Raw genomic sequence first — 27,881 nt, 5'->3', positions numbered from 1 at the left:
CTCCTCGGCAACAAAAGCTACAAGAGCGCCTTCCAGACCTTCCAGCATCCGGCGGCGGCAGGACTCGACCAATAGTGCCGCTTGGCAACGAACGGCGGGACGCAACAGCGTCCAGGATTCGTCGAACGACGCGTGGAGGCGATCAGTGGGGACGATGGGGAACAAAACATAGTCTACGAACGCGCCGACGTTCAATGTGTCGGTGGAACTTTGACGCGTGTGAGAGAACCGAGGGAGATACCGGGTGCGTGCGCACGTTTTTTTCTCAGCTGCACGCACCCCCGTCGGCCCCGTCCGAGCATCGTTCAGTGAAAATTGGCCAAGGGTGCGTGGTGCACGCGGCGTCGTAAGGCCGATCGAGGGTTCGTTCGCGTAAGACTCGAAGCATCGCCGAACGCGCAAGTTTTTTAAGACCGGTGCAATCTGTGAAAGTGTCGAGCCGAGTTCTTGCTTATGAGGCGCACGCGCGGGAGGGTGATCTTTCTCCCTGCGCCCGCCAGCTCGTTGCGTGAGGAGTTTCGTCAAGGGTGCGTGAAAGGGAGAGAGAATGGTGGAGGGGACAGAAGCGACCGGCCGGACGTGAGGCGCGCACGTTTCCCGCGCGATGCACACGTGAATTCGGCGCGAAGCAAGGCGAGGGTCACCCGCGGAAAACGTGAAGCGACGAGATCGCCGCTTGCGGCGCACTTCACCCCGCTAATCGACACCTCGGAGTATGGCGATTTCGGTAAACGGTGAGTGAATTCGTGCAGTTTCCCGTGCAGTTTTTCGAGGACGCGCGACTTCGTTCCCCCGCGTCGCGTCGCGTGTGCGCGGCTTGTGAGTGACGTGAAAGATCCGAAGCTTCCCGTTTTCTGCATCACGATGTCGCGTGGGATCTCGTCGGTCGTTCGGTGACCTACCGCGTCGTTTCGCACCTTCGTGGTTTAACGAAGATTCAACGAAGATACGTGTAAGACTTGGGGCAGCAAATACGTACTTGGTACTTAATCTCGGTGGACCTTTGTCCAGCAGAAGCGTTTCGTATCTTATCTTCGCGTTAAGCGAAAGTAAAAAAATGAGGTAAACCATTTGGAAAGGTCGCCGGAGGTAACAAACAAGCGTGAAAGCCACCGTTAGCCACTTGCAGAGGTTCGTATAGATAGCAAAGTGTTAAATTAACAAAACGCTCGATAACCTAGTGATACATTTCAAAGGTTCTCTTTTCAATGGCGATGAGAGTGTCGCTCGGCATGCTGTCTCGGGTGCCCCATTCACGTGACGTCATGCGGAAGGTGAGATGAGCGGCACCGGTAGTCGAGCGTCGAGGGTGATCTTTGTTGACCAGATGAACGACATTGCCTCGAGCATGATGGAGGACGTCGACGGTATGCACGTCCAGACGCCGTCTGTTTCCGTCAACAGCAGCTCCCACGACAGCGTCGACAGTGGTTACCTGTCCATTATGACGCCGCAGACGAGCAGCTGCACCCCGAAGATGGCTGGGTACAGGACGCGCTCGTCCAGCGGCGCCTTGCACTCCGCGAAAAAGCACAGGCATCGTCCGGAGCCGTTTCATTGCGAGAAGCTACAAAGGTACCGTTCCAAGCTCAGCCGTCGGCTGAACACCACCGAGCTTGATTATTTCCCACGCGAGAACTCTGTCGAGCACGACTCTATGCTGGAAACGTCGTGCACGCAAGTACACGGAAACCTGAGCTTGGTGCACTCCACCCCGAGTTGCGATCAGCTCGGGAACGTTCTCAGAAGCGGTAGAAGCTGGAAGATCACGGCGCCAGTCACCCCCGCGTCCACGAACCTGCAAATTCTCTCGCCACCCCCGTCGCCGGCGGTGCCCTCGTCGTCCTTCGCGGCCACAGAGCCCGTCCGAGAGGATGCGGAAATGAAGCTGGTCCGCACGCCGCAAAGTAAATCGCCGCGAGTTACGACGCCGCTGAAATTCAAGCTGAACCTGATACCGCGAATCGTCATCTCTCCGGTTCACACGGGGAGCAGCCCTACCATAACGTCGGCGGACAATCGCAAGCTGCGGGAGTTACGCATCACAGAGTTGGGAACGGCCGAGATCAAGCCAAAGAAGCTGGACTTCAGTCACCGCGGGTTGTACGCATCGCTGTTGAACAGCCGAAGAGCCTCCTCATATTACACGGGCAGAGAAAAGGTGGATTTCTTCTCTCTTTTGGGAGAGGAGAGCAACCATTTGAATCTAGTGTCGAAGATTTTGTCTTTTCTTCCGGCTCAAGACCTGTGCTCAGTTAGCATGGTGTCGAGAACGTGGAGAAGGATCTGCAAGAACGACTTCCCCGCCAATAAACGTAGATTGAGTTTCATCATGTGCAAGCATACCATCAAGGAGAACCTGCTGTTAGTGACGATGGCGAAGAAGGCGAAGCACGAAGAGGATATTCAAACGAGCCCCAGAAGTAGACGTAACGTTCGTAAAGGATACCTCCTGGATGTGCAAAACTTGCTGAATGTCGTTCCAGCGCAGCCAAACAGCCCGCCCGTATCACCGAGCAAAATCAAATTTTATTCCTACATCAAGGTGAGTTTTTAAATTTTTCATTTTATATTTGTTGCGATTGAACGGAGCGAATCGCGATTTGTATCACGCGGCAATGCAGTTTTTATTCTTAATTTAAAGACGTAATTAATGTATATTTGAAATATTAAAAATTACGGCGCGATTTCGAAGAAATATTAAGAAACGTACGTCGTGAGAAAACTTACGGTGAAGTCAATGACTGGCTTTAAGGAACCGCATACGCTACATTTCTCAGGGTTCTCATATTCGACACCTGCAGGAGCCGGTGGAACATTCTGTCGCGGTTATCTCACAGCTAGATTCTTTAGTGTCAGCATCCAACAGAATGCACTTACTTTTTTCTTGCAATATAATATATGTATAATATATCTCGTCCTAATTAAATAACGATAATCTATAATGATTTAACAATGAGATATATGAGACCCTAGATGTTGTACCTATCAGGGATTTTATTCGACTAATTTTTGACACCGTTACGTCAGCAATTTTCGACGCATACAGAAGTATATTTGTCTTTGGTAATTTAAATATGATTATCTTTTGATTTATTGAGAGTGGTCATAGTATTTATATTTCAGGATTGTCATGCTTGCTCTTTTATTTGTGACGTAATGTATGACGCACAATTTTCTATCATAACAGTGAATTGTCTTGTTCTATTACATATATCTCTTTAATCTCAACACATTAATTAATAATAATTAATATCGATCTCACCATATGCGATCTGCGTTTTCTTTACTAAACGACATACCTAGAGCAACGACGGTCGTGTTGCACGATGAAAATTGCGTCACGCGATAATTAAGGATTTCTCTTAGTTTTGGTGCTCATAATTCTCGCGAGAGCTAAAACACGATGGCTAATTATCAGTCGGCGGTAATCGATAGCCCGGTAGTTCTAGGATTTCTCCGACTTAAATTGGCATTCGCATAGTTTGCGCGCACAAAATCGATTCGCGGCTCGGGTAATTGTTGTTTCGATTGTGCGATCATTACTTTGACGTTGATTTATCGTCATTTTGGCTTTGAGCCGCCGCGAAGGATAATTGCTTCGAGGGTCGTTAAGGCTCGAGATAAGGCCGAGACCCGTCAACGGCGTGCAAAATTTGACGAATGCGTTCCAATGATGAGATTCTTCGTGCTTTGCATATATTCGTCTCGATATAACAGCTTAATTTCGCGATACTCGCAGTAATTAAATATATTTCAATATAAATGGGAAACGTTACATTTAGCATATCCGCATGCTGTTTGTCGTCTATATCGTGTATGCTGATTTAAAATTAACGTGACCACAAATTTTTTAATTCGACGTAACGTACAGCAACTTTCAAGAATTCGAGTAATCGTTAAAATTATTTATATTATATATTTTTCTGAATATTACATATTAATATTTAAAAAGTCAAAATGCATCAGTAGCGATATATAAACGTGTATATTTATCTCTAAGAGCTGTCGTAAATATTTCTCGCGAACGGCTCTTGCAATTCCATAATAAATTACGAAAGACGTCCCAACTTTATGTAACATTTATGAATATTTTGCGGTACATTGTGTCATTTCCACACAAACGGCTCCTATTAGGTTTTTGCGTCAAGTTCCACTGGACGTTCCGTAAACTCGAACAAGCTTCGTGCCAAAGCGGCGAGGCAAACGCGATGATTTACTCGCGGAAATCAGTCAGACGACGGCGTGAAGAATCGTTGACAGTGATGTACGTGCTTTCTTCGTCGAATAGGCTACCTGCCGTTCCTCCAGCACCCCTCTTTCTTTCCCTTGTCGAACGAGCGATGCATTCCTCCTCGCGTTAGATTGTAATAGCGGATGCAAGTGGCATACCTCGGGATCTTTTGTTGCGCGTGCGAAACGATAGCGAGGTCTGTGTCAAAGTCATTGCCGATGCCATGCATCTGTATCGCCATTCTTTATCGCCGTGGAGCGCACGATGTTAACGATTGTTAACTTGCACACATATCGCGTCCCGCATGTGCACGGGATAACAGATTGCGAAAGCTCGCCGAATATTGAGACGATCGTCTTGAAGCGTCGCGAGGATGGGAGATGGCGAAAAGAAATTACGACGTGAAAAACGGCCGGATCGTAAATTTCGATCGTGACGCGTTGCAAAGAAAAATCAACGTTCGCGAAGGAATATGCAACGTTGTTTTAGTGCTCTCTACTAAAATCGAGTCTGGCAATATATCAGAGCGTGGTGGTTCCTCTCTTGTGTGCTGCATCCGGAAAGGAGCCGCGCTAGCGCTCGTTTCTTCTCCGGATCGCAAATCGGCCTGCGGCAAAACCGGCCGCAGAAAGAACAATGCGAATATATTATGGTATCTGACATTAAAACAAAGGGCGGGCAGACCCTTTACGATAGTCGTGAAAGAATGCGAAACTGCAAACAAATGAAAAAAGAAATAAAGATTCTTTTTGCGTAGTAAAAACACATTTTAAACGGAAAATTTAAAAGATTCCTTTGTAGAACGGTTAAATCTAAATGTTTAACGCTCTTAGACAAAGACATAAATTACACTTTAGGCTTTTGAAATAACATATCCGTCCTTTTATAATTTGGAAGAAAATTAATTTTGCGACGAACCGGACGGAGATAGTTTCATAAGGAGGGAAAGTAATTTTTGACGAAAGAGGAAGGAAGGAATTGTTCCTTAATTAGCAACGGTTACGCGGCGTCCGTTGAGTAGCCATCTAACGTTGTCTACCGCGAGTGTTTCCTGTGAAAAAAAGAATTCCTTGCGCAGCCCCTTTTTCCGGTGGGTGCCTGAACAATTTTACAGGCGACGCGTTAGAATCCGGTCGAATAAGTCTTGAATTTTAAAAGAAATGAATTGACGCGTGGATGCCTAACATTTTTAAGTATTATATCATTCCAATCGCGGCATTGATAATTTTCTATAAACGTTACATTAAGATATTGTAAAAGACGAAAGTTAATTATTTTTAATTTTTACCGGAGAACGAGGAAAACTTGAAGTAGCGTGAATAATTTATGAGACAAAAGTTAACGACGATGCATATATTTTATTTCGCTAAAAAAAAAAAAAAAAAAAAAAAAAATTAGTTTTATTAGTTGTAAACCTTTGGAATTTTCTTAGCTGTTTTATTTCTTAAAAGATAAATACGTTAAATATCAGAGTGGCAAATTTGTGGGCGCGGAATTACAACTTGCGATTACGAAGGAGAAAACCCTTGGTCCGTTCATTTATCATTATTTTGCGTTTTATTTTTTATATTCAACTGTCTTCGCGGTAGTATTGTCATATCTTTATATTGACCCACTGTTATGTAGCACCTGGCCAGGTGCACCAAGTCCCGACCAAGAGCTCTCCTTCTCTCTTCCTGCGTGCTTCACGAAGCGTAAAGCAGTCCGGTACAACGGACAGCAGAGAAACCGTTTTATACATGAAATAAAATAGTACGGGCGAGTAAACCACGCGTGCCGTCGTAGCATGCGTAAAACATGCACGGCACACGACAATTCCCAAGTCCCTCGCATTTAATTGCACTCAATTTTAACACCTTGCCCGCGAGAAAATTGATGTTAGTTTTAATATAAATCAAATTGCTGAGCGTATAAATATAATAACATTATCTAATTGCATCGCATGGCGAAGAGTTTGAATTTCACGGTGTATCGAATTCTCTTCGTAAGAACATTCCTCTTGGAATTCAATGGATACTTAAGAAAACACGGGGCTTCGCCGTGCATCTTTGTGTTCGATACGAACTCGGGATCGTACGATCGATAGTTATCAGTATTGCGATTTCTCTTCTTTCTGCCCTTCCGATTCTTTGTGTCCCTCTTCAATGCACTCTCACACACGTGCACACACGCGACGTCCCAAGACGGTGTGCATTTAACGAGTTGCGAATAAACCACCTCCAGTCTCACGATGGTTTGCCCGTCGTCTCGATAAAAAGACTAGGAATGTCTCGATAGCTCCCGATAAACGCATTAAATCGAATGCCTGACCGTCTCAACCTCCACCTTACGACAATGGTCTCTCTTGAGGCAGTGCTTAGCTTCTGCGAATCAGGTAGCGTACACTTTGAGAAAATAAACCTAACCGAATATACGTTAATAATAAATAATACCAAAAAAGATTGACTGCAAAAAAAAAGTATCTGCATTATCTTAGTTAAGCTTATGAAGATTGCAATAATAATTTTCCAATTCATAAATATTCTTATCATGTTTTTATCTGACGGTCAAGATTGCATATCTTGATAAAATTGGCTGGTTCGCATAAGTGCTTATTTCCCGTGAATTAATAGCAAGAAAAAAAAAAAAAAAAAAAAAAAAAAGAAATGCGAAGAGTACCGCGTATCCTCTCGAAGATGAGAACAAACTTATTATTACACGAGTCCCGTGGTCCTGCAATCTTCTCGGAGTTCGTGGCACCATTAGTCAAAAAAACCAACTCGCGATTCGATGCTTTATAGATGCATTAAATGATATGTTGAGTCATACCTGCCCCGTGCAATTAAATTCTCTGAAGATTAACTCGCCACGTGAAAACGCGAATCGGTAGCGTTAATCCCAAGATATTAATGTATCATTCACGATCGTACTTGATTAATTTACGAAAGGGAGGGTACCAACGCCGACTTTGAATTTGACGTATTAGCTTTGAATCGCTTTAATATAAAGACAGATAGTTGGTATGTCCGAGAATCGCGTGCACAGCTGTGGCTGATGCCCACCCTTTGCCGTTTGGTCGTTAATCTGCACGGATATGCAGGTAGGGACGTTAAAATGTCTCAGCATGCGACCCCTTCGCAAGAAGGTAGGTGTTCATCGTTCCGTAGCTCCCTTTCCTTTGAGGAAACAAAACCGCCGATCGTCGACGTCTAGGAGCACAGTGACGCGAATATTAACCGATTCAAGGGATAAATGAACAAAGGCATAAAATAATTTAAGGAAGAGCGTCATTTAAAAGACAATTTTTACAAAGTCGAAATGGGAAATATATTTTATTTGCATTTTTTCTGTACATAATTGTTTGAACAAGAAAATGGAAATATTCGGAAACAAGGAATATCGAGCATCTGGCAGAGGACGCACACATATAGCTTTGAAAAACTTGGATATACATTTCTTGGCTAGCAGGAATGTGAGAATAGATGTGCGGGACCGTAATCCTTCGTATTCGAACATATCCATACATTTCAACAGTCACGCGGCGAGAGAAAAGGAAAGCTTGACATTTTTTTTTTTTAGAAAGAATCGTGATCGTTTTCTGAGTTTTTTTTTTTCTACGTGCATTTTCATAATGCCCGGTCACGTTTTTGTAACATGTGGTTTACGAAATTGTTTGCACGGATACGTGCTGCAAGCGCAAACTGGCAGAACGAAAGAAAAGGCGATAGAGAAGAGAGAATGGGAGACCGACCATAAATCACTGCTATAGCGAAAGAAATAAATGAAACCTTTTATAAAAGTATTTTTTAATTTCCTAAAGAGAAACATTAGAGAAGGATATTAAACTTGCAGCGATGGTTTAATTAATAACGAAAAGAAATAGCGGATATTGTGCATATTTTATTGGAAGATAAGTACAACCCTCTCACTTTCGGACATCATTCCATCATTCGCGCAATTGTAACGCATCGACAACACGCGTGTTAGAATACAATCGTGCTGCAAGAGAGCGGGCACCGCGTAAGTGAATACAAAGCGGACTGCGTCTCGTTCTCTACGTGTCGAATTCATTGTCACTCGGTCGATTCGTTATTCATCTGTCTCGCTTAAACGAGCATCGTCTATTGTGTAGCCAAGCTTTGTAAATTACGCGAAGAATAATCGTCCGTCTTCCTTGATGGGCTATTTACGTACGAATACTTTTTATTTTATCCAAGTACAGATAAGTTCTCTCGTGTTGAATTTCACCGAATACTACGATTATGAAAGCGGACATCTCTAATATATTCATCGATAAAGAGAAAACACATTTACGGTTGATTATGCAATCGGGGAGACAATTTCTGAATGGAAAAAATGCTGTAGCGAAATGTCGTGTTATTGCTTCCGGCGGAGATATGAATTGAAAGAAACGCTTTAATCTCCCCAGAATTTTATCTTACATAGTAATAACTGGACCATGTGTGCTCTTTGACGCCAAAACCTTTTAACCCTTCCGTAAACAGATAACGCGTTATGACAACTGTAATCTGAAAACCAAATTTATTACACTCTCGCATAAATTAAGTACTCTAAATAACACCGTCTACCTGTTTTCTCACGCGCATTCAATTTTCTTAAAATCTGCCAGTTTGAAATTACCAGGACGGTATGTAAAACATCCCGCACTTGACTCACTTTTATAATATCTCCAAAAATTGGAAAATTATTTTAATCTATCTTTAAATATAAAAGAAATATTTTTTTCGTACGTTTCTTTTTTAAGCAAGGTTTACATTTTTATTTATATCTACAAACGCGGCGCGATTAGGTTTAAAAAAAAAAAAAATATTTGCGAGCACTGTCTGCGAGAAGAGAGATCTTGTAATTTTCTTGGGGAGGGACTTCTCTTTCAACTCGGACTCAATTATGCTTGGCGCGGGCAGGTCACGAGCGAACCTAAGAGAGGTAAGATTACCTCCCAGGCAAAGACGGGCACTACGGATGCCTGCGGTTGAAAAAGGAAAGAATGACAATGGGGGTGGAAAGAGCGAGGTAGGGTACTGGCGGAGGGCTCTAAAAGGAGATGGGGACGACGGAATGTACAACAGCTGCCCTTATACCGGTGTATTCGCTTTTGAAACCCCGACTGGTGTGGTGTAGCGTCCACCGAGAGAGAGAGAGGTATTAATCTCGCGGCAGAAAGGGAGATCGACAGCGAGAGGAAAAGAGAAATAAAGATATCTCAGGCAAACGTAGAAGAACGGTCGAAAACGAGAAAAGATGGGGAAAGTAACCTCCCCTGCTTCGAACGATAAAACTCGCTAGTGGAGCGCACAGCTGCGCAGTGTTTTTTGTCAAGGCAGTTTCGCTTTTTCTGTTCCTGTTCTTTTCTGCCGTTTTTATCTTTTTTACTTTTTTTTTCCTTTACATTTTACCGCGACGCTCTCTTGTCCTATACATGTCTCTTATCTACGGCTTAAGATGATCTATTTCTCATTTGCTCTCGATAGGATGCGTTATAAACGAAGAAGCGAACAACCCTTGATTTACTCGCAACAGTTTCGATGCTCTCCGATAATAAAACCAACGGGGTGATAATAGGTTTCTCACGTGCGAAGAGATGAATGACGCGATAAGTTGTCGTTTAAAAAAAAAAAAAAAAAAATTGCTTTATGCGACATATTTAACTAAGCGTGCATCATCGCGTTTTTATTAATGCGTAACGATAAGCGATACCGCGACAATCTCTATATCCCGCGCGGTGTAACGTCAATCTATTTTCTGATCTGCTTGATACGTCTCCGCGCATCGCGATATTATCATAACAGGCGAACGTACGCACTATTCGTTTCGCACGCACTTGTAAGCATCGCCGTGTACAGCGGAAATACTCGGTGTATGACGAGTCACGGTTTTAAACGACGTCCACCATCGCGCGATATTAACCGCACGTTCTAACGGCTGGACCGTGATACTCGGCGGTGGTATCACGCGGCTTATCTATCCACGACCATTTGCCGTATCATTTCGACTGCGTTTGGTCCCGACTTCTCTAGCCGTCTTAAAAGCAAAATAAATGAAATAGAACCAGGGCGAAAAAGAATTGCGTAACATTTCGTGATTTGTAGCAAGCAAGCAAGCAGCAGCCTCCGTCGAAACGTCAAAGGAGATCCTCCCGTACGTTTCAACGACTAATTTCCATAATCTTGCCGAACCTATCGCTAATTTCGCTTTTGATGTCGACCTCGACTTAGCCGCGTACGCGGATATCGCTAGTAGGTCGCGATAATTATTCACTGGCGAAGGCAGAAGGTCCTTTTGGCGCCTTTTGTCAGCCGTGCCGCTTGTAAATTTCACGTCTCCTTTTCTCGGAAACGGAGGCGGAGGTCCGTCGATGGGACACAAAAATTTCTATCTGGTCAAGAGGAGGAGCGGAGGGCGAAGAGAAAGATAGAGGCAGGTAAAGGAACTCGCGTGCGCGAATAGATCGACCCCCGCTGTTGCTAGTTGGCCGAATTCGCGACGTCATCGTCCATATGACTGGTCCAGCCACGTGACTCGTGGCATCCTCTTGGAATCTCCTCCCGTCGGTTCAGTCACTTCTAAATTAATATCACGATCGACGCACCGTAAAGAATCAATAAGCGTTCAATCAATCAATTGTCGCGCCACTTTGATGGCATTTCATCTCCTCGGGTAACGTTTTCTCTTTTAATTCCGCAATGCATTTTTCGACTATGTACGATCTATGCAATATTTTGGGCGAAATTCGTATTAATTTATATTTATATTAATTACTTCTTTTTTATAAATTTAATACGGTTGAAATAAATGATAAGAGAGAGGAGAAGGGAGAGCGGTTAAAATGTTATCTTCGAGGTGCACTTTCTGAATTTTAATACTTTTTGTTTTCGCACGGAATAAAATATGAAAACTGTTATAATAGGTGTAGTTAAAAAATTTACATATTATGCAAATCGATCATTCAAAATTCCCGTAACGATCGGCGACATCAAATAATTCCATAAATCAATTAAATCAAGCGGGGTAATTATGAAGAATGCTTAGCGATGTGATAAAAGTGGGAAATATTATTTGATGCTAGCAACGTTTTATGCAAATTTGTTTATACCTGAGTGGCTTCTTTGCCTTGTCGTTTTGATACAATCCACGAGTCGCCGGAAATCAGAAGGAACTCATGTAATCTCGCGGATTACTCATATGGGGAGAGTTGAATCATCCTCTCGTTGATTTCGCGCAGCTGCATTCGTTCCGAGTAAATAACTACCGTCAGCAGCTGCGCGGAAGACTAACAATGTGAAAAAATTTTTTTCGCGTTATTACGCGCGTTTTTGAAAATATATATAAAATATAGCATCGTCTAATGGAGATGAGTAGATACAAATTTGGCAAACTTGTCGAGAATTTTATCATAATTATTTTTTATTTAAATTACATGGATTAGAACCTTACGGGATATTATTAAAAAAAAAAATTGTCTTTCAAGGTGGGAACTTTCTGTTTCTGGCAGGTTAACGAAGTAAAACAATGTATCTTTCTCATGGTTTAAAATGCAAAAATTTTGCGATCGATCTAAAAAGCCGTACGTTAATTTATGCATTGAACTTTCACCTTACTTGTTAGTTTTCTCAAAGTGACGGAAGAAGAGGCGGCGTATTTGCTCAGGGGACGTTGAGCGTCAAATACCAACAACGCGGATACGTGTCGGTATTTACGTTTGACGCCAAATTTCGTAGGCCGCGTATTCTTTTCTCTCATACGCAGTCGAATGTGTTTTAGCAGCGAGCGCGATCATCGAGGGGGGTCGCGCGCAGGAAGATGAGCCACGAAAAGAATGTAACGTGATCTTTCCACGTCGTCGTTAGACAGCTGTCGGCGACCGCGACGAGTTTCAAAACGAAGGTGGGTTCGGTACGCGAAATAAGAGACTCAGGGGAAAAAAAAAAAAAAAAAAAAGGTAAAAAGAGGAGACCGCGAGGATGGAGTCTGTAGCGGGTGGACCACCCTCCCGCTGTTCTTACGTCGTCCAGATGAGAGGGAGGCATCTGACGTTGCTTTTCGCCATCTCGTTCTATATTTTCTACCGTTCTCTGTCTTCCCACGCGTGCTCTCGAAGCTTTCCTCTTGCTCTTCCCTCGTTTTCTTTTCTCTTCTATATTCTCGCTCATGCCACCGTCTCTTTTCTCTCGTCCTTTCGCGTTCTCTTCCTCCGTCCTTCGTCGCATCTGTCGAGCCGCGTGCTCTCTCTCTCTCTCTCTCTCTCTCTCTCTCTCTCTCTCTCTCTTACTCTTGGCACCCTTCGCGTCGGTGTTGTCTGGCTCCGTCTTCTTCGCTCTTGGATTTTTCTCCTCCGTCCTCGAGTCGGACGGACCGATCGTGGCGCGGGCTGACTAGCCTCATCGTTGCTCACAGGATAGAGCGAGAGGCCGATCCTTGTTGCTATGCAGCGACCGCTGCGGAGAACCGCGAGAGGAACGTACGAGAGAAAGAAAGACGGAGCACGTGGTGGCCGCGCCGAAATGAACGGGAGGAGAGACCGCTATGATTATTAGTCGCGGACCAAATAAAACAGCGCGGCCCGCCAGCGAAGGGACCGCGTGCTCCGCCGTTGCTGCTTAATCACCTTTTTTGTTTTTTTTTTTTCTTTTATTCCGTTATACCATTTCACTTTCTTCTATCTCTCATAGTTCCGCGTGGCGGATGTATACTCGGGGTCTGCATCGAAATGTTGCGACGTTTAATTCAATCCGCGAATACCGTAAAGAGAAAAAAAAATTAAATGCGTAAAAAAAATAAAAAGTGCGAGTGACTTTATATTTTTGTAATGTTAACTTAATTTTTTATTTTTATGGGATATTTTTACACATTATAATGATAACTCGAATAGATCGCTTATGTGATTATTCATTCCGTCAGATTTTTTTTTTTTTTTTTCTTTATTTCGTACGCGACGTAAAAAATGAGCGCGCCACCGGGTGGGATCGAGATAAAGCGACCACCCCGTATACTACATAAATGCGACCGGAATAAGATTTGGCGATCATCGGCACTGAAAGAGAGAAAAAGATACGACAGGGAACAGAGACCGGCGTTCAGCCGGCACCGCACAGTAGATCTAGACACCAGGGGCCCTCGTGACGTAACGTTGTTTACTTTTAAAACTTCCCTTGGCAACAGGTCGCCTTCCGCGGTTTTAGCGATAGGGAACGGCGATCTGAGAGAAGAGAGAGATGTCCATTATTTTAGCGAGATTTTATTAGGCAATTAACTGTTGGTCTTTATGCTGGTCGACTTTTTTTTCTTTTTTTTTTTTTTTTTTAAATCTGTTTTTACGCGTTATCTTAATTATTTTATAGATTCGCCGATCGTGCGATTAATTGGCTACGATTAATTTGACGGTCGGCGCGATGCGCTCGCATCTGCGGTTGGCCAGCTAAGTTATTCGCTTCACGGATCGCCATAAAAGAAATTATGAGGCGCGCTTTGTCGTCCGTCAATTACTCCCATCGCGGGATGCGATTCGCAGATAATGGTCACGTATGAACACGCGTGTTAGAGGAATTGTTCACTCTTGTTACTACAGGAGGAATCGCCTGTGTACTAATGAGGATCGAAGCACGTTCGTTTTCCACCGCGATCGTCGTGTGTCTAGCATGCGCCTATTTTAGAACCGATATATAAAACCTTGAATAAAAATTACGAAAAACAAAACTGGATGTAGCAAACGAACATTTTAATTGCCGTGGCTTTAAACGTTATTCCGCATCTTCACAGATTATTTTAATCAAGATGCTGTAAATAAAAATGTTACGGCGCGTATACGTAGAGATGCATTCATGCGCGACGCTAAACCGGATTGAACGGCGATATTCTTGAGGAAGAGTCGATTGAATAACGCCTGATATGGTTTATATATATGTGAGTCAATAGAATCGCGACATGTCCGATAGAAAGTCATCAGATCGGTCGCTGCATTAGCGGTTTTGCCGGGCGATGAACGGCCTTGCGAACGGAATATGCGTCGGAGTATCCTCGCGCTCCCGTTAGTTGTAACTTCACCGGATGTTGGATTCACGTCACATCGCCAAGTAGTCGAAAGCTCAGACAATCAATCGTACGATTAAGTGATGTGGAAATATAATTTTTTTTTTTTTTTTTTTTTTAACCGCAAAAGAAAATTATTTATTTTTACGATTTAATTGTTTCGAAGACTTTAATAACTTACTCGTTAATCATTTTTGCGACACGAACACTGCCGATCTCCGGAAACACATGCAAGACGGATGATTTATGTGTGAGACGATCAAAGCGTCTATTAATAGTCGTGATTAGAAATTTAGATAAGTTGCTCGCGAGGCATAAATCCAAAGTAACGTTAAAAATCGACGTTAAGCTGCGTGATAAAACCAGGCTCTGAACGTTAATCGCTTTACTTTACCTGGGTGACGTCCTTCGACGTCCGGCTGTTTCATTCATCAAGTCATCTTCGTCACTACTGAATGAAACTTCTAGCCTTACCGAGCAACGTTAATAAGTCGATCAGCAGATTCTCGCAGGTGTAATCGCCGGATGTAGGAAATTAATTCATCAAACCGATGGAGAACATTTCTGTTCCAGTATCGCTAAAATTGTACTAGCTGAAAGTAAACGATGGAAATATAATTGGCTGAATTTAGATTACAATCGTTATCTCTCTTAAATCTCGTAGAGAAAAATAGGATCCCCTTACGTTACTTTTATCTGTATCTCATTATCGAACCGTCGTTAGCACTGACCTTTGGTCCCGATCGTACTTGATTGCGCACCACTAAGGGGCCACCCTTTCGCTACCTACCCCGAAGAGACACTTGCCCAAGGTACCACTAATTGTGTCCACCAAGATAAGTGACACGATCCTGTAGCGCTGATTTAATTATTCTCGATAAAGAAAAAAAAAAAAAAAGAATGAAATACGCCTTTCTTCTGTCGTAATCTCTCGTCAACTTTTCGCGCGTGGTACGATTATTAATATTGGCTCATCGCACGTTTCGCATACTTTTTGGTCAGCTGGCCTCATTGCCGATTTATATTATGAAGGTCGTCGCCTTGGTATGCACGATAGTTTAACACTAGTACAAATAGAATTCCGGAGTAGACGGAGGTCATTCGATTACATTAAAGTTTCCTTTCTTGTGTGAAATAATACAATCTTATTTTTCTATTAATTGTTAAATAATTTAAATCCTAATTATATTTTATTAATTTAATGTAATATAAAATTTTTTATTCATATTAATTATATTCCTTTTCCGTCTTCGCTTTTTTGCTACGCGCTCGCCAAATTAATTTCAAAACATATTTTTAAATATTTAACTTCTGAATTTTTGTCGTCGTTTGGGAACGTGGTGTTTTGCTGTCGAAACATGCCGAAAAAGCGAGAGACAGTGCCAAACCAAAGGCGAACAGTCGACGTTGTTAACGAGAAAGTGACGACCGCGGGGAGGAGAGAAAGAGAGAGAGAGAGAGAGACGATCGTGACCGCAGAGGACGTGTGCTGGTCGAAGATGCTGTAAGTGGGGGAGAACAGAATGGAGACAGGTCCTGTTGCCGGGTCCCTGTTGCTACCCGGTTACGGTGCATCGTGCTGAATTCGCAACGAGAATTTTTGGACGATTGCACTGAATAATGAATGTCCAATAAAGCCCTGGAGCTGCGGAATTATGACGTCAGATGATAGAGAAAGGTCTGATTAGCGACGGGATGTAGACGCGGAGAAGATCAGGGGGCGGGAAAGCGCTGCGTATTTTACGCAGGACGAGGAGCGTCGTCCTTGGCTCTCGGGACGCGTCATCGGCAAGATATCTCGAATCCTGAGCGGTGCTGACACGAAATTAGTTACTCGCGGTGGAAAGTCCGAACGGATTCCGCATTTGATGAAGATAAATTGAGATAAAAAAAAAAGTCTGCTGGCGCGAGACTGTTACAATAAAAGTTTTAAAGAAAAGAGAAATCTTTTTTCAAGCAACACTTTGCTTGCTGAATGAAATACATTAATTTTATTCTCGCGCTTTGTAATTGTCTGAAATAAATTAATTGCTTGCGATTATTTTCGTGACGTCGATAACGCGTCTCAGATCAAAAATTAACTCTGGGGAGCCAATGACGTCAGCTTTAGTTACACAGTCGCACAGACTAGCAACATAGTTAATGAATCATTCTTTTTATGAAATGTAAAGAGCGTCAAGTGTCGGGGAAAACGTGGGAAGGTACGAAAGGTATTGAATGAACGACGGTCTCGTGGTCGACGGCCGCGGCAACGCATCTCCCGCGCAAGTTGGATGCTGCGTGCGCAACATCTCTCAAGGTCGGATAAATCTTAATGAATGCAGAAAAAGCCAGTCTAACACACGTCTATTTTATTTACGTAGGCAAAATTTGAAAATTACATAAAAAATTACAAGACTGCGAAATTATAATTGTTAAAAAGTTAATTCATAATATTTGCAAAAAAGAAATTGTTTTACGACGTAGAAATTTATGTGGAAATTATTTTTGGCTGTCGAAATAATTTTGTATAAAAAAAAATGAGGGCGGTAAAGTGAGGAGAGACATAGAAAAAATTATGCAGAAAGAGGAAAAGAGCACGGAGTGTGGAGAACGTTTGAGACGGCGTCTGCACGTCCACCACGTGCTGCCGTTGTTATTGTTGTTGTTGCCGTCTTCGTCTGAGAACGGGTTGCGGATTTCCTCCGGAGTCCTCTCTCTCTTTTTAGTCACCTCTTCCTTTTCTCTCTTGATCGCGTTATCTTTGTTCGGCATCGTGGCATTTGTCTCTGTTTTCCCTGCACCTTCTTCGTCGTCTTTTCTCGCTTTGCTCTTATCTCGAGTAGCCCACTGTGGTCCTCTTCTCTCTCTCTCTCTCTCTCTCTCTCTCTCTCTCTCTCTCTCTCTCTCTCTCTCTCTCTCTCTCGCTTCCTCCGGTATCCTTCCTCTGTGGTTTGCGGATACTCCTCCCGCCCGTTTACGGTTTGGCGTCACGAAAGGCGCGCTCTCAGTTTCTGTCGGGTGGAGTAGGGATCCCGATTAACGGACTCTAATTGCATAGCAACAGAGTGAGGCCGAGATAATGATACATCCGACGCGCGTTGCCGGCGGGCCTCTGGCCCACTTCAAAACCGAACGACCCCTCTCTGACGTGTATACGTGCAGGCATGCATGTGTTGTACGCGAGAAGCACTCTTTCGGAGCATGCTGTCCGCATATGCATGTGTATAAACGTCAAGTTTCACGAAGAGCGAAGCTGCGTCCGCCGACGCCTCTCCAAATTGAACGTCCATCGAAAAGTTTCGCTTCGGCCCTTCGTCGAAGTACGTAGAAGCAAAAATACGAGCTAATACACGTGCAACATGTTTGCAAAATTATAAACGCACATTCCTTTGCATTGATCTCGAAGAGAAATTTTACTACTTAAATGCATTTCTGTTATTTTTAAAATAGTAAAAGAACCCGCAAATATTCGCGTATGCTAATTTATTAATTATAATTTGTCTAAACTATGTATATCTTGGATCTTACAAGAACTCGTTCCCTTTGTGAGGAGCGATTCAGCTAAAAAAAAAAAAAAAAAAAAAAATTTCTTTTGGATGCCGCCGAAATCGCGCATTTGAAGGAGAAACGCATCGCGTATCACGTTACCAAATGTCTCAACTTGGGTTTCCTCACGACTACCTCGATTTAATCAAATATTAGGTCACGCTCTTTCGGACGAGAAATTCAATTTACTAGATTATCTTGTACGTCATCGCGTTTGTTAGCCTTAAAAAATTTTTTTAACTTTTTGAAGAAAGTTTTATATAAAGAACCTAGTCATTTTTGTTTAAGATATAAGTCCGGTCAGGGAGGACCGTGAGCATGAATTATTTCCATTCGCTAAACTCATCGACCGAATTTCTTCTCTAGTCTCATTAAAAAGACGACCTTCGAGGTCGTCTTCAATTTAAATCTGTGACGTAATAGAGTAATTGGACAGTCACAAAGGCGACGTGTTACGAGATACGAATACCTGTGCGCCATATTACGTTATTGACAATTTTTGCGTGCGATGATGCGTAACAACTTTCTTTATCAGCGATAATGCGAGGCAAAGAGGCGCCGCATGAGTCTCTGAGACTCGTAGCTTGAGCGCCGGAACTGCGAGACCTTGATAAACAATGAAAGAAGAATGCGACGTACATGTATTTGCGCGATTAAAAAAAAAAGGGCTCGACATTCTTAAAGAGTTAGTTGGGATGTTCTTTTTAATTCTACATACCTTCTTTTACGTTGTTTATCTTTGCGTTCGTAAAAAAAAAAAAAAAAAAAAAAAATAAAAACCCACGGCAACTCTTTACCGTCGCGCATACTTACAAATGCAATAAATAAATATAACATGGAATTTTCCGGCTACGTGTCAAAATCTATTAACATTTCTGAAACGGAAAGGGGAAAAAAGCCAAGGTCCGAATTCGATCGAGCGTAAACGAGAAAACCGGCATGTTTCTTGAAAAGATCTATTCGGCTGAGAGATAATTCGGCAGAATCCAAGTTCACCGTAATTCAATACGCAGGATGCTTAATAAAGATATCGAATTACGGGCACACCTTAATTCGATACGATGGGCGAAAGGACGCGGATAAATGGTTCGAATTTGTCAAGATGCCCGGATGCTGCAAAATTCCACGTTATCGCTCGATCAAAGATATTAGCATCATAATCGGTTCTATTTGCTAAAAATCCCGGTGTCGGAAAAGGAATCAATCTATAAAACTGATCCCTGCCATTTTCTAAAATCACTTTTCCACCATTATTCTCACGCAAATAAAATCTCTAAAAGTTTAAATTTATTATTCAGCTTTAACTAAGAATCGTGCATCCAATCTGAAATTGATCGATAATGATAATATATTTTATTTGACATCGCTGTTTCGACTAGTAAAAATCATTAACATCACAATAGCCAGTTCTCGTAAATATTATTTTCCAAGCTGTAAGCTTGACAGATAAATTTTATTTCAATTAATTTTCAATCTGTATAAATTTTATTTAAAAAATAGCTACCAGTCGTCTGATTGTTATCTGCTATTAATTGTGTAACTTTTCGGTCGGATTATAACGCCTTGATCAAAAGTGATTTATCAATCAAGGATCGCTGAAAATTTTCGATCAAGAGAAATTAAACGTTATCAACTTGTACACTTTTGGACACGCCTCCTTATCCGGTTGCCTGGCACCAAAGGGAAAGGGGCAAAATATCAAAGACTGCTTTGTTACGATATGCAACACGCACGCGACATTTTCTTGCTACAACTTGCTGATAACACGATTCTATATTTCCTCTTTTCGTTATCTGCCACGTATATTTTTATAAAATTTTATTCGATTATATTTTTTTATCAAATTACATTTTAGATAACTAAAAAATATTATCTAATCTTATGTTGTAATTATATTTAAAACTGCTGTATTGCGTGCGGGTTTTTCAAGTTGTAGTACAACTATGTTACGAACGAATTCCGTGAAACGTTTCCTAGTATATTCAGCGTTTAAAATCTTACGTCGACCCTTCCGATTCGTGGGAATTTTTCTCTCGTGCTACAATGTGCCTTCCAAAGGCAATCCACGAAAATGGTAGAGTGTGGTTGTAATGGAACGCACACAAGCAGTTTTCTTCGTGAGGATCGGTGAACCCTTTACATGTGAGAGAATTACTCGACCCATCTGCTACATTGTGGTCTCGCCGCATCACCAACAGAGACCCTATTCGCTCTTACATTTCCTCATCAAGTTGCTACAGACGCAACTATGCTCCTAAGATGAGCCTACAGCCAATAAAAGCGACTCTTACGAAATATAACACATACTTTGAATAATATTTCACGTCTGTTTGGCAGTCTATTGTCTTTAAAAACTAGATTTGCATTGAAAAGAAACACCCTTTGATAATAATTTTTATGCAAAGTTGCATTAAAAAAATTTTATTCAAAAAAAGACACTAATATTACGTTTAAAAAATAAAAACAAAATTAACTTTTTGCAAATTGTATTTATGTATTATTACATTGATGGTAGGATGATCAATTTTCTGTCATACATTTAGTCCGCCCTTTGATCTGGAAATTAAAATATTGGGTAGGATTACATTAAAATGACGCGAGTATGTGTAGATTTTTGTAGAGACAGCCGTGTTAGTAATAGTTCTCGGAAAAGTTAAAATGGCATAGGGATAGTCTAGACCAGTTTCTACATTGTGTGCTTAGGATCCCAACTGAATCCCAACGACCACTGCCTTTAAACGTGGCGAAGGAAAAGCGTCGGAAAAAAAAAAAATACTTCCAACTATTTTGAACGTATTATATTTTACACAAGTTTCCTATTTTTTTGCATTTTATTTAATTAATATTATATAATTATTAAACGATAGCTTTACCTTTCACATTTATAAAGCTAATTTTATTATTAAAATTATACAATATATACAATTTATTAATATTAATAATAAAATACATCTTAATGTTAAACGTGGTAGACAGATTGGCATTCACTTCGAGTATGCGAATGTTCTTCACGCGCTCACTTATTAGCGATGCACGAGGAGGAGAGACGGTCGCGAGGCTGTAAGATAACACGAAAAGTGCGAGAATGACAATGCACTTTCTCTCTTTTGCATAAGCAAATAAAGTCATATTTTTATTTTCCACTCAATCATAAAAATTTTAATTTATAATTTTAAATTTATTTATTTTACGTGGTTAATTTCGGTGGACTTGGCATTAAATTGTGCACATATTGAATAATGAAATTATATTAATGTTTCTCGTTAATCTTTATTGTCGTTTTGATCTCATCAAAGCCGTCGACATCGAAGCAAAGCTTGATGAGTGGAGCAAGAAGCGCGTGCTCGCATTTCTCTCGCCGTTTACCTTCATGTCTCCCGGCTGGAAGTTATGTGATAGTTCTTCTTATCAGGGTTCTAAGAAAGACGGTTCAAAAGTATCGACTGCCGCCGGGTAATTCGCAATCTCAGCTTTGTTAGACGCATATACAATCACACTTTGTACATACGTTTCATTTTCTAAATTACGTCATGCGTGTATATTCGCTCATATAATTCTTTTTTATAAATACAATAATTCACGGATTAATATTTTATTTTACGATTTTTTATTTTATTTGATCTAGTTTAACTTTTAAACCTATTACTCTTTGATACTAAAATTATTTTCTTCTATTTCAGGAAGGTCGTGAGCTCAAACCCAACGAGCACCTGTTGCCGTGTCCAAGGTGCAACTTCCCCTGTCACGTGAATAACGAGAAGAATGTGGGTTCCTGCTCGAGGCAGGGTTGCTCCATCGAGTTCTGCGCCTCGTGCTCGTCAAAGCCGCACACGGACCCATGCAAGACACTCTTATTGGCCACTCCGACGAAACGTAACAACAAACGCCTGATCGTTGGGTCTAGGCAGAGCAAGAGGAATCTGCGACGACTGTAAAACCGATTTCTTTTCCTTTAGCGAGGAGAAAAAGAAACTAGTCTAATCACGGAATCGCATCGATAATCAATGAAAGCAAACGAGCGTTTATTATAGATTAAATACTACTGTAAATGAGAGTCAAAAGCGATCTTATAGTTTAATTTTATAAATTAATATTTAGCCGATCAACTTCTTCGCTTGGTTCAGCGAAGAACGTCGTTACAGCGGCACCGACGCGGCGCTTGTTGTTACGTGTTAAGATGAATTCGGTTGCATATAAGCATTATAATAATAATATGACACAGCGGTACAACTTTATAGTTCGAGGAGTGCTCTCAAATAGTGGTATAGCTTACGAGGTGGTATAAGCATATTTAACCGCCATAAATGCCGCTTGTGAATGATTTTTAAACGCCGTAAAATCCACAAACGGCCTAATTTGCCTCCGATCCCGTCGACACCGCGAGTAAGTTTGATACCGAAGCACAGCTTAAATCTTCTCAACGACATTGGCGGATGTGCAACCGAATCCTTCTTCAGTCCTCCTCCTCGTCAATCTTCGGAGTAAGTTCCGCCCCAAGCGATGCAACTGAGCGCAAGACGAAAGAACGAAAAAGATAGAAGGGCCAAAAGAACGAAGAGGCTAGCGGTTAAGGGGAGAGTACCCTCGGCACGAAGAGAACGCGAATGCGGGAGAGAAGGGAGAAATGAGAAGCCATAAAGGCCAATGGTCGTAAAACCACGTAAGGTACCGGCGAAACACTTTGCGTCGCCCGGATATTCCGCTTTTTACCGGGCGCTCTCTCGGTATCTTAATGAAGACGGGGAGAGAGTTGGCCGAGGACCCGCACGCGTTTTCTTGTGGCCAGGGCTCGTCCGCAGAAACCGCTTCTTCTCCCTTCCTCCCTCATTCTCTCACGAGAATCGTAAAACACAACAGTCGAGACGGTCGCGAACTCTTGATGTTCCGTCAAGATGTTTGTAAACCAGACGAATTCTCTCTCATTCGTCTAGGCCGGTTAAGCCTTAGCTCACCTTTTTTACGTGCAAATGTTAGAAGTCAAGTTTCTATTCTTTCGGGCAGTTCGTTTCTCTTTCAATCCTGCTCTACAGGATACAAGCAGTTTAAGTAAATCTTGCTCTCAACAGATTTTAATATTAAATTTACATACTTTGCCAGAAGAAAGGATGAGAATGTGATTTTTAATCAAGTCTCCAAATATAACATTGGTTTTGCCATATGTGAGATTTATGGCAAATAAAAAAAAACATGAAAATAACAAGTTAGAAATGTGTATCCTTTACAATTCTAAATTTACATGTTCTAATTATTTTTTTCTTTCGAGCAAATATTTCGTTATAATTATATTTTACAAGTTCACGTTCTCATCACTCTGACACGAATCTACAAATACTATATTTTTACTCGATTAATTTAATAAGTATTATCGAAATATAATAGAAAGCGTGCAAAAAATAAAAGAAAGCAATATCAGAAAGTGTCACAAACAATAATATAATTGGCAAGGAATTTATCGTTTCGCAATAGTATAAGTTACATATATTTCAATAATCTTATTTTATGTATTTGATAAACTAAAGAGAAAAAGTTTTTACCATAGCGAGAAATTTAATATTTGCAAGAAAAAAAGATTGTCTTTATGGAAATCAAAAGTCGATATAAAGGAATTTTACGCTTGTGCCATGATTAAGCTCGCGCCATAATAATTGCCATATTTTAAAACCTGACAATTACGAGGGAGAAAGAAACAAGCACGCGTTTCGACATATCTTTTGCTTTCGAGTAAAATCCTGGAGGAGTGCCATATCGTTTTTTTTTCCCCCCTTTTTATCCCGTTTAATCTTATTTAAGTTTATTTAAATGTATGTGTCTTTTTTTTAAAAATAATGTTAGTTTGTTCCATATTTGTAATCTTGTTTTCACAGGTTTATGCGAAATGATAAGACTGCATGTAAATAACAGAGCGAGTGTGATAGTAATATATTTTATATTCTATAAGCGTACGGCAAAACCTCGTGATTGGTATTTTATTTGCGTTATATTTTTGTTAAAACAAGGTCTCTGCGTTTATTATACTAGATGATTATTGGTGATTCTTTTTACGGATCACTGTATTCTTTTTAAAAAAAAGTTTAACCGATAAGTTTTAATTTTTTCAGTAAATTTACTTTTTTATAATATTGAAAAAAAACAAAATTTTTTAACGCAAATTTTTGCTCTCTTTTATGCTCTCTAACAAAATAGCTGTAGATTTTATGTGTTACCACAATATCCATGTATTAATCCAAATGAAAAAGTTTTTCTATTAATAATGTCTCGGTTTATCAATATATAAAAAAAAGATATTCATTAAAACTTTAAATTATTTATATCGAATATTTTTAAACGTTTTATTATATTTATCTAAATAAAAAATTGTTATTTAATATTTTAATTAGAAGACTCGAGATATTATCATTTTCATTAAAATATAATATTTAATTAAAAAGAAAAATTGATGCTGCAATTCACATTGGTATCTTCAAATAATAATTCATGGCTTAATACTCAGATGTTTTCACAGGATTTGTAATACCTTTTTTAGTTTAAGTTATATTAAAAAAAAAAAAAAATTTTAGCCATGAGGAAGTGATACCAAATAAAGTGCCTCAATATGCAATAAGAAAATTATTAATATTTTTATAAAAATGAATATATGTTCATATTTAGTACGTAAGTTTTGTACATTTGCTCGAAAACATACGTCAGCAAGATGCAAAAATGCTCAATACTCCTCCTTTGCATATTATTGTATTTTATATTAAGAAAATTGCGAATTTATATATTAGAAATAGTTTTAGAAAATGCGTCTAGAAATACCGAAGAGTTATTATAGCAAACGTGCCTTAAACTAATTAAATGTTGTAATCCCTTTTGGGGTACGTTCTTGTATTCACAATCAAATATAGTATTTTCTCTCTTTCGTAATTTATGATCTTTATTCAATACAAAAACGTATTAATATTAAATATACTATGTATAACAAAGCGCACAAATAACACCTTTTTTTTAATAAGAGGATATAATTGTATATATATATATATATATATATATATATATATATATATATAATTACAAGTTATGTATAGTAATGTATTCACATAATTTGAAAAGCTTTTTCATAATTTAATTCTTACTTAGCTACTTCAAGGAAAAATTTCCATAATATTCTAACTATCATAGCTAAAAAGATTGTGATAACCGTAATTTTCGTTATTCCAGATTTCAACGGTTTTTCTTCACACAATACTTTGGAAACTACTCCTCGTGGCAAAGGAGTCCTCAGTGCCGGGGACACACCTTTGCTAATCGGTTCTCCTTTCATAGAGAATTTCGTCGCTTCTATAATTTTTACATTGACCATTTTTCCCATGTATTCCTCTTTCAAAGGAATTAACACTTGTTCGTAAAATTTATTATGGCCAACATAATGCTGTTTATCATGTGATATCTCCGTCACCAGTATCTTTTGCATCGACCCTATTTTGTGTCCGTACGGTTCATAGGATTGAAAAAACTCCGATAGTCTTTTAGTTCTTGTTTTCACTTTCTGCGCGGGTACCTTCGGCATTCTAGCGGCAGGCGTGCCAGGCCTAGAAAAAAACTGATTAATAAAGAGACTTGGGAACTTGTACTTTTGACAAAGCGTCATCGTCTCCTCGAAATCAACTTCTGTTTCCGTAGGAAAGCCACATATAATATCTGTGGCAATAGTTAAACCAGGCACTCGCTCGCTTAAAAAATTTACTACGTGTTCAAATTCGGCTCGCGAATATTCTCGTTTCATGTCGACTAGTACTTGATCACTGCCAGATTGTACTGGGATGTGAAGAAAGCTATAAACTTTGGGATGCTGTAGGATCTTTGCCATTTCGTCCAAATGCTCCAGAATATATGGCGGATTAGTCATACCAACGCGCATCATACAACCGTCAGGGATCACATCTACCAATTGCCATAACAATTCCGGTAAATTTGTGCCTATGTCTCTACCATAAGCACCTGTATCTTCTGATGTAAGCCATAGCTCGCATACACCCTCTTCAAAAGCCTGCTTAGCTCGCTCGACTATTTCCTCCGGTGGATAACTACCCAGTTCACCTCGCGCGTGTTTCGTCTTGCAGTAAGTACACTGGTTCAAGCAGCCTGTGTTAATGGCTATAATTTCAATAAGCGGATTCCGGCGTACTTTTGGCAGACTCAGAGAAGCACCGCCAATTTTCTTCCCAGAATCCTTCTTCTGCTGTAAAAACCTGACTGTATTTCCTTTTAAAGTTTCTTCTACAACTTCTACTACTCGATCAATTTGTTGAACTCCAATCATACTTAGTCCTTGAAGAAAGGATGATTTTGGAGCCCCTTGTGGTACACAGCTATAAAATACAAATAAAACGTCAGGTTAAAATTTTCAAAACACACTAAAGATTTTTTAAAGGTAAGAAAAAAAATTGTAGAACACATTTTTAAATATAAAAAATTTTAAATATTAAATAGTTTTATATGATAAAGTTATAGATGTACAAGTATATACCCTGCAACTACAACGTGCTTGCCGATATTTTTCCCATGCTCAATTTCGTTTCTGAATTGGTCTTCTGCGGGACTCTTGACAGTGCAAGAGTTCAAAAGCCACAAATCTGCCTTCAGTTTATCCTCCGTCAAATTATATCCGTACATCGCCAACTGACCGGCCATATATTCGGTATCCGAACTGTTGTGAGTGCATCCCCAAGTTTTCACGTAAATCGTCTGCGTGCCGGGTATTATACTTGACAAAATAAGTGGCTGCGAGACTTGTTGCTCCAGTTGCTTTTTCCGTTTTGGCCGAATCGTGATATGCTTTCGCGAGCTATATCTTTCCTTAGGCGTTATATCTTGCGACGCGATTAAATCCTCGATATCCTCGATAATGTCTTCGCATGGAACAGGCATGTTCGTTAAACCTAAAAGTAATATTTAAGATGTTATTCGAAGCGATATTAAAACGTGTCAAGAAATAGTTGGAGGTTAAGAACACATGTGTTGTCTAAAGTCAGCTGCAATTTCGTGCTCCATCTGAACTTTTGCGCGGAAAACATCGCGAGCTTTTGCAATGGCGTCAAACGCGTAGTCATGCATTCATTGGTTTATTTTAAATGCGCGAGTGCTGATTGGACGCTTGAGTTTCTCGAAATTTTCACTTCGATAATCGTTTCGATATTGAGAATCTCGCAACTACCATTTTCAGTTACGAGTCGTTACGAGACGTCTTCCCGCTTTAGCTCGCAATCGTTATTCGTTATTGTGCGAAAAGTCTGTCGCGAGCGCGAACAATAAGCGCGAATCTATCGTAAAGTGCCGTCCGAACGTAAATTTCGTAAAATTTCGAGCACGGTAGCCGGCTAAGCAACATAACGGAGACCTCAAGAGTGAGTGAGTGTCAGTGAACATTGTGGTTAAGAAAAGTGTTTCAGCGGTCTGACCTGTGAAAGGTATCGTAGCCGCAAAGTGATCGCGAGTGCTAGTGAGATATCTCCCTTCTGGTCGTCGTGGGACGGACAATTTTGAGTATCGTCGCCGCAGCAACGGAATCTGAGAGCCTGCGACGAGTCGAGGGACCGGGTCATTTTCTTCATCTTTTTCATCCAGAGCAACGAGGATGTCGATAGATACGTCGCCGCTGCGAGGTACGTGCACGTAATATACCAAATAACCGATATTTTATCGATGTACGTTCGTGACGATTCTTTTTTTTGCCGATGCGATAAGAAATTCATCAAGTAAGTTTCATGCGATCGTAACGTAGAACGCTTGCGAAGAATACGTATATTGAAAGCAGATATAGCGTTTGCCGTGGCAACGGCGGTTAGCGTACGTGTCTTCTACTCCCCCTCTTCGCCGCCGTGGGTGATGGTGAGAGTGAGAGTGAGAATGGGAGTGCGCACTCCCCTCATGCCTCGACGGCTGGCGCTTCGCGACACACGTACGCGCGCGCTTCGTGTAAGACTCGACTCACACCACTCTAAAATACGCGTAACCTCGCCGCCGTCGCCGAAGGAAACGCTATATCTGGCTTTCAGTGAACGTACGAACGATATATGTATAGACGAAACGTACGCTACCGCTCTCGCGCGGA

General features: G+C 40.9%; 2 protein-coding genes across 3 annotated transcripts; one reads left to right on the top strand and one right to left on the bottom strand.

Moving 5' to 3' along the window:
• Window positions 1-214: 214 nt before the first annotated feature.
• On the top strand, window positions 215-24,694 carry LOC139106778 (uncharacterized). 2 transcript variants are annotated; one of them, XM_070663744.1, is made up of 3 exons: window positions 215-1,131; window positions 1,197-2,545; window positions 21,469-24,694. In XM_070663744.1, the coding sequence occupies exons 2-3, from the start codon at window positions 1,280-1,282 to the stop codon at window positions 21,721-21,723; spliced, it is 1,521 nt and encodes a 506-aa protein (XP_070519845.1). In that variant the 5' UTR covers window positions 215-1,131; window positions 1,197-1,279; the 3' UTR covers window positions 21,724-24,694. The 2 variants fall into 2 exon arrangements, with proteins under 2 accessions (XP_070519845.1, XP_070519844.1); XM_070663743.1 differs by having other exon boundaries at window positions 215-2,545.
• Window positions 24,678-26,812, bottom strand: LOC139106777 (threonylcarbamoyladenosine tRNA methylthiotransferase). Its single transcript, XM_070663742.1, has 2 exons — window positions 26,298-26,812; window positions 24,678-26,139 (listed from the first exon to the last, which is right to left on the bottom strand). Exons 1-2 carry the CDS (start codon window positions 26,696-26,698, stop codon window positions 24,900-24,902), a joined length of 1,641 nt encoding a protein of 546 aa, XP_070519843.1. The 5' UTR covers window positions 26,699-26,812; the 3' UTR covers window positions 24,678-24,899.
• Between the last annotated feature and the right edge of the window lie 1,069 nt (window positions 26,813-27,881).

The sequence above is a fragment of the Cardiocondyla obscurior genome, linkage group LG11 (genome assembly GCF_019399895.1).
Source record: "Cardiocondyla obscurior isolate alpha-2009 linkage group LG11, Cobs3.1, whole genome shotgun sequence".
NCBI classification, from domain to species: domain Eukaryota; kingdom Metazoa; phylum Arthropoda; class Insecta; order Hymenoptera; family Formicidae; genus Cardiocondyla; species Cardiocondyla obscurior.
The sequence above is the reverse complement of the archived record's forward strand: the minus strand, read 5'-3'. Positions and strand labels throughout refer to the sequence as shown.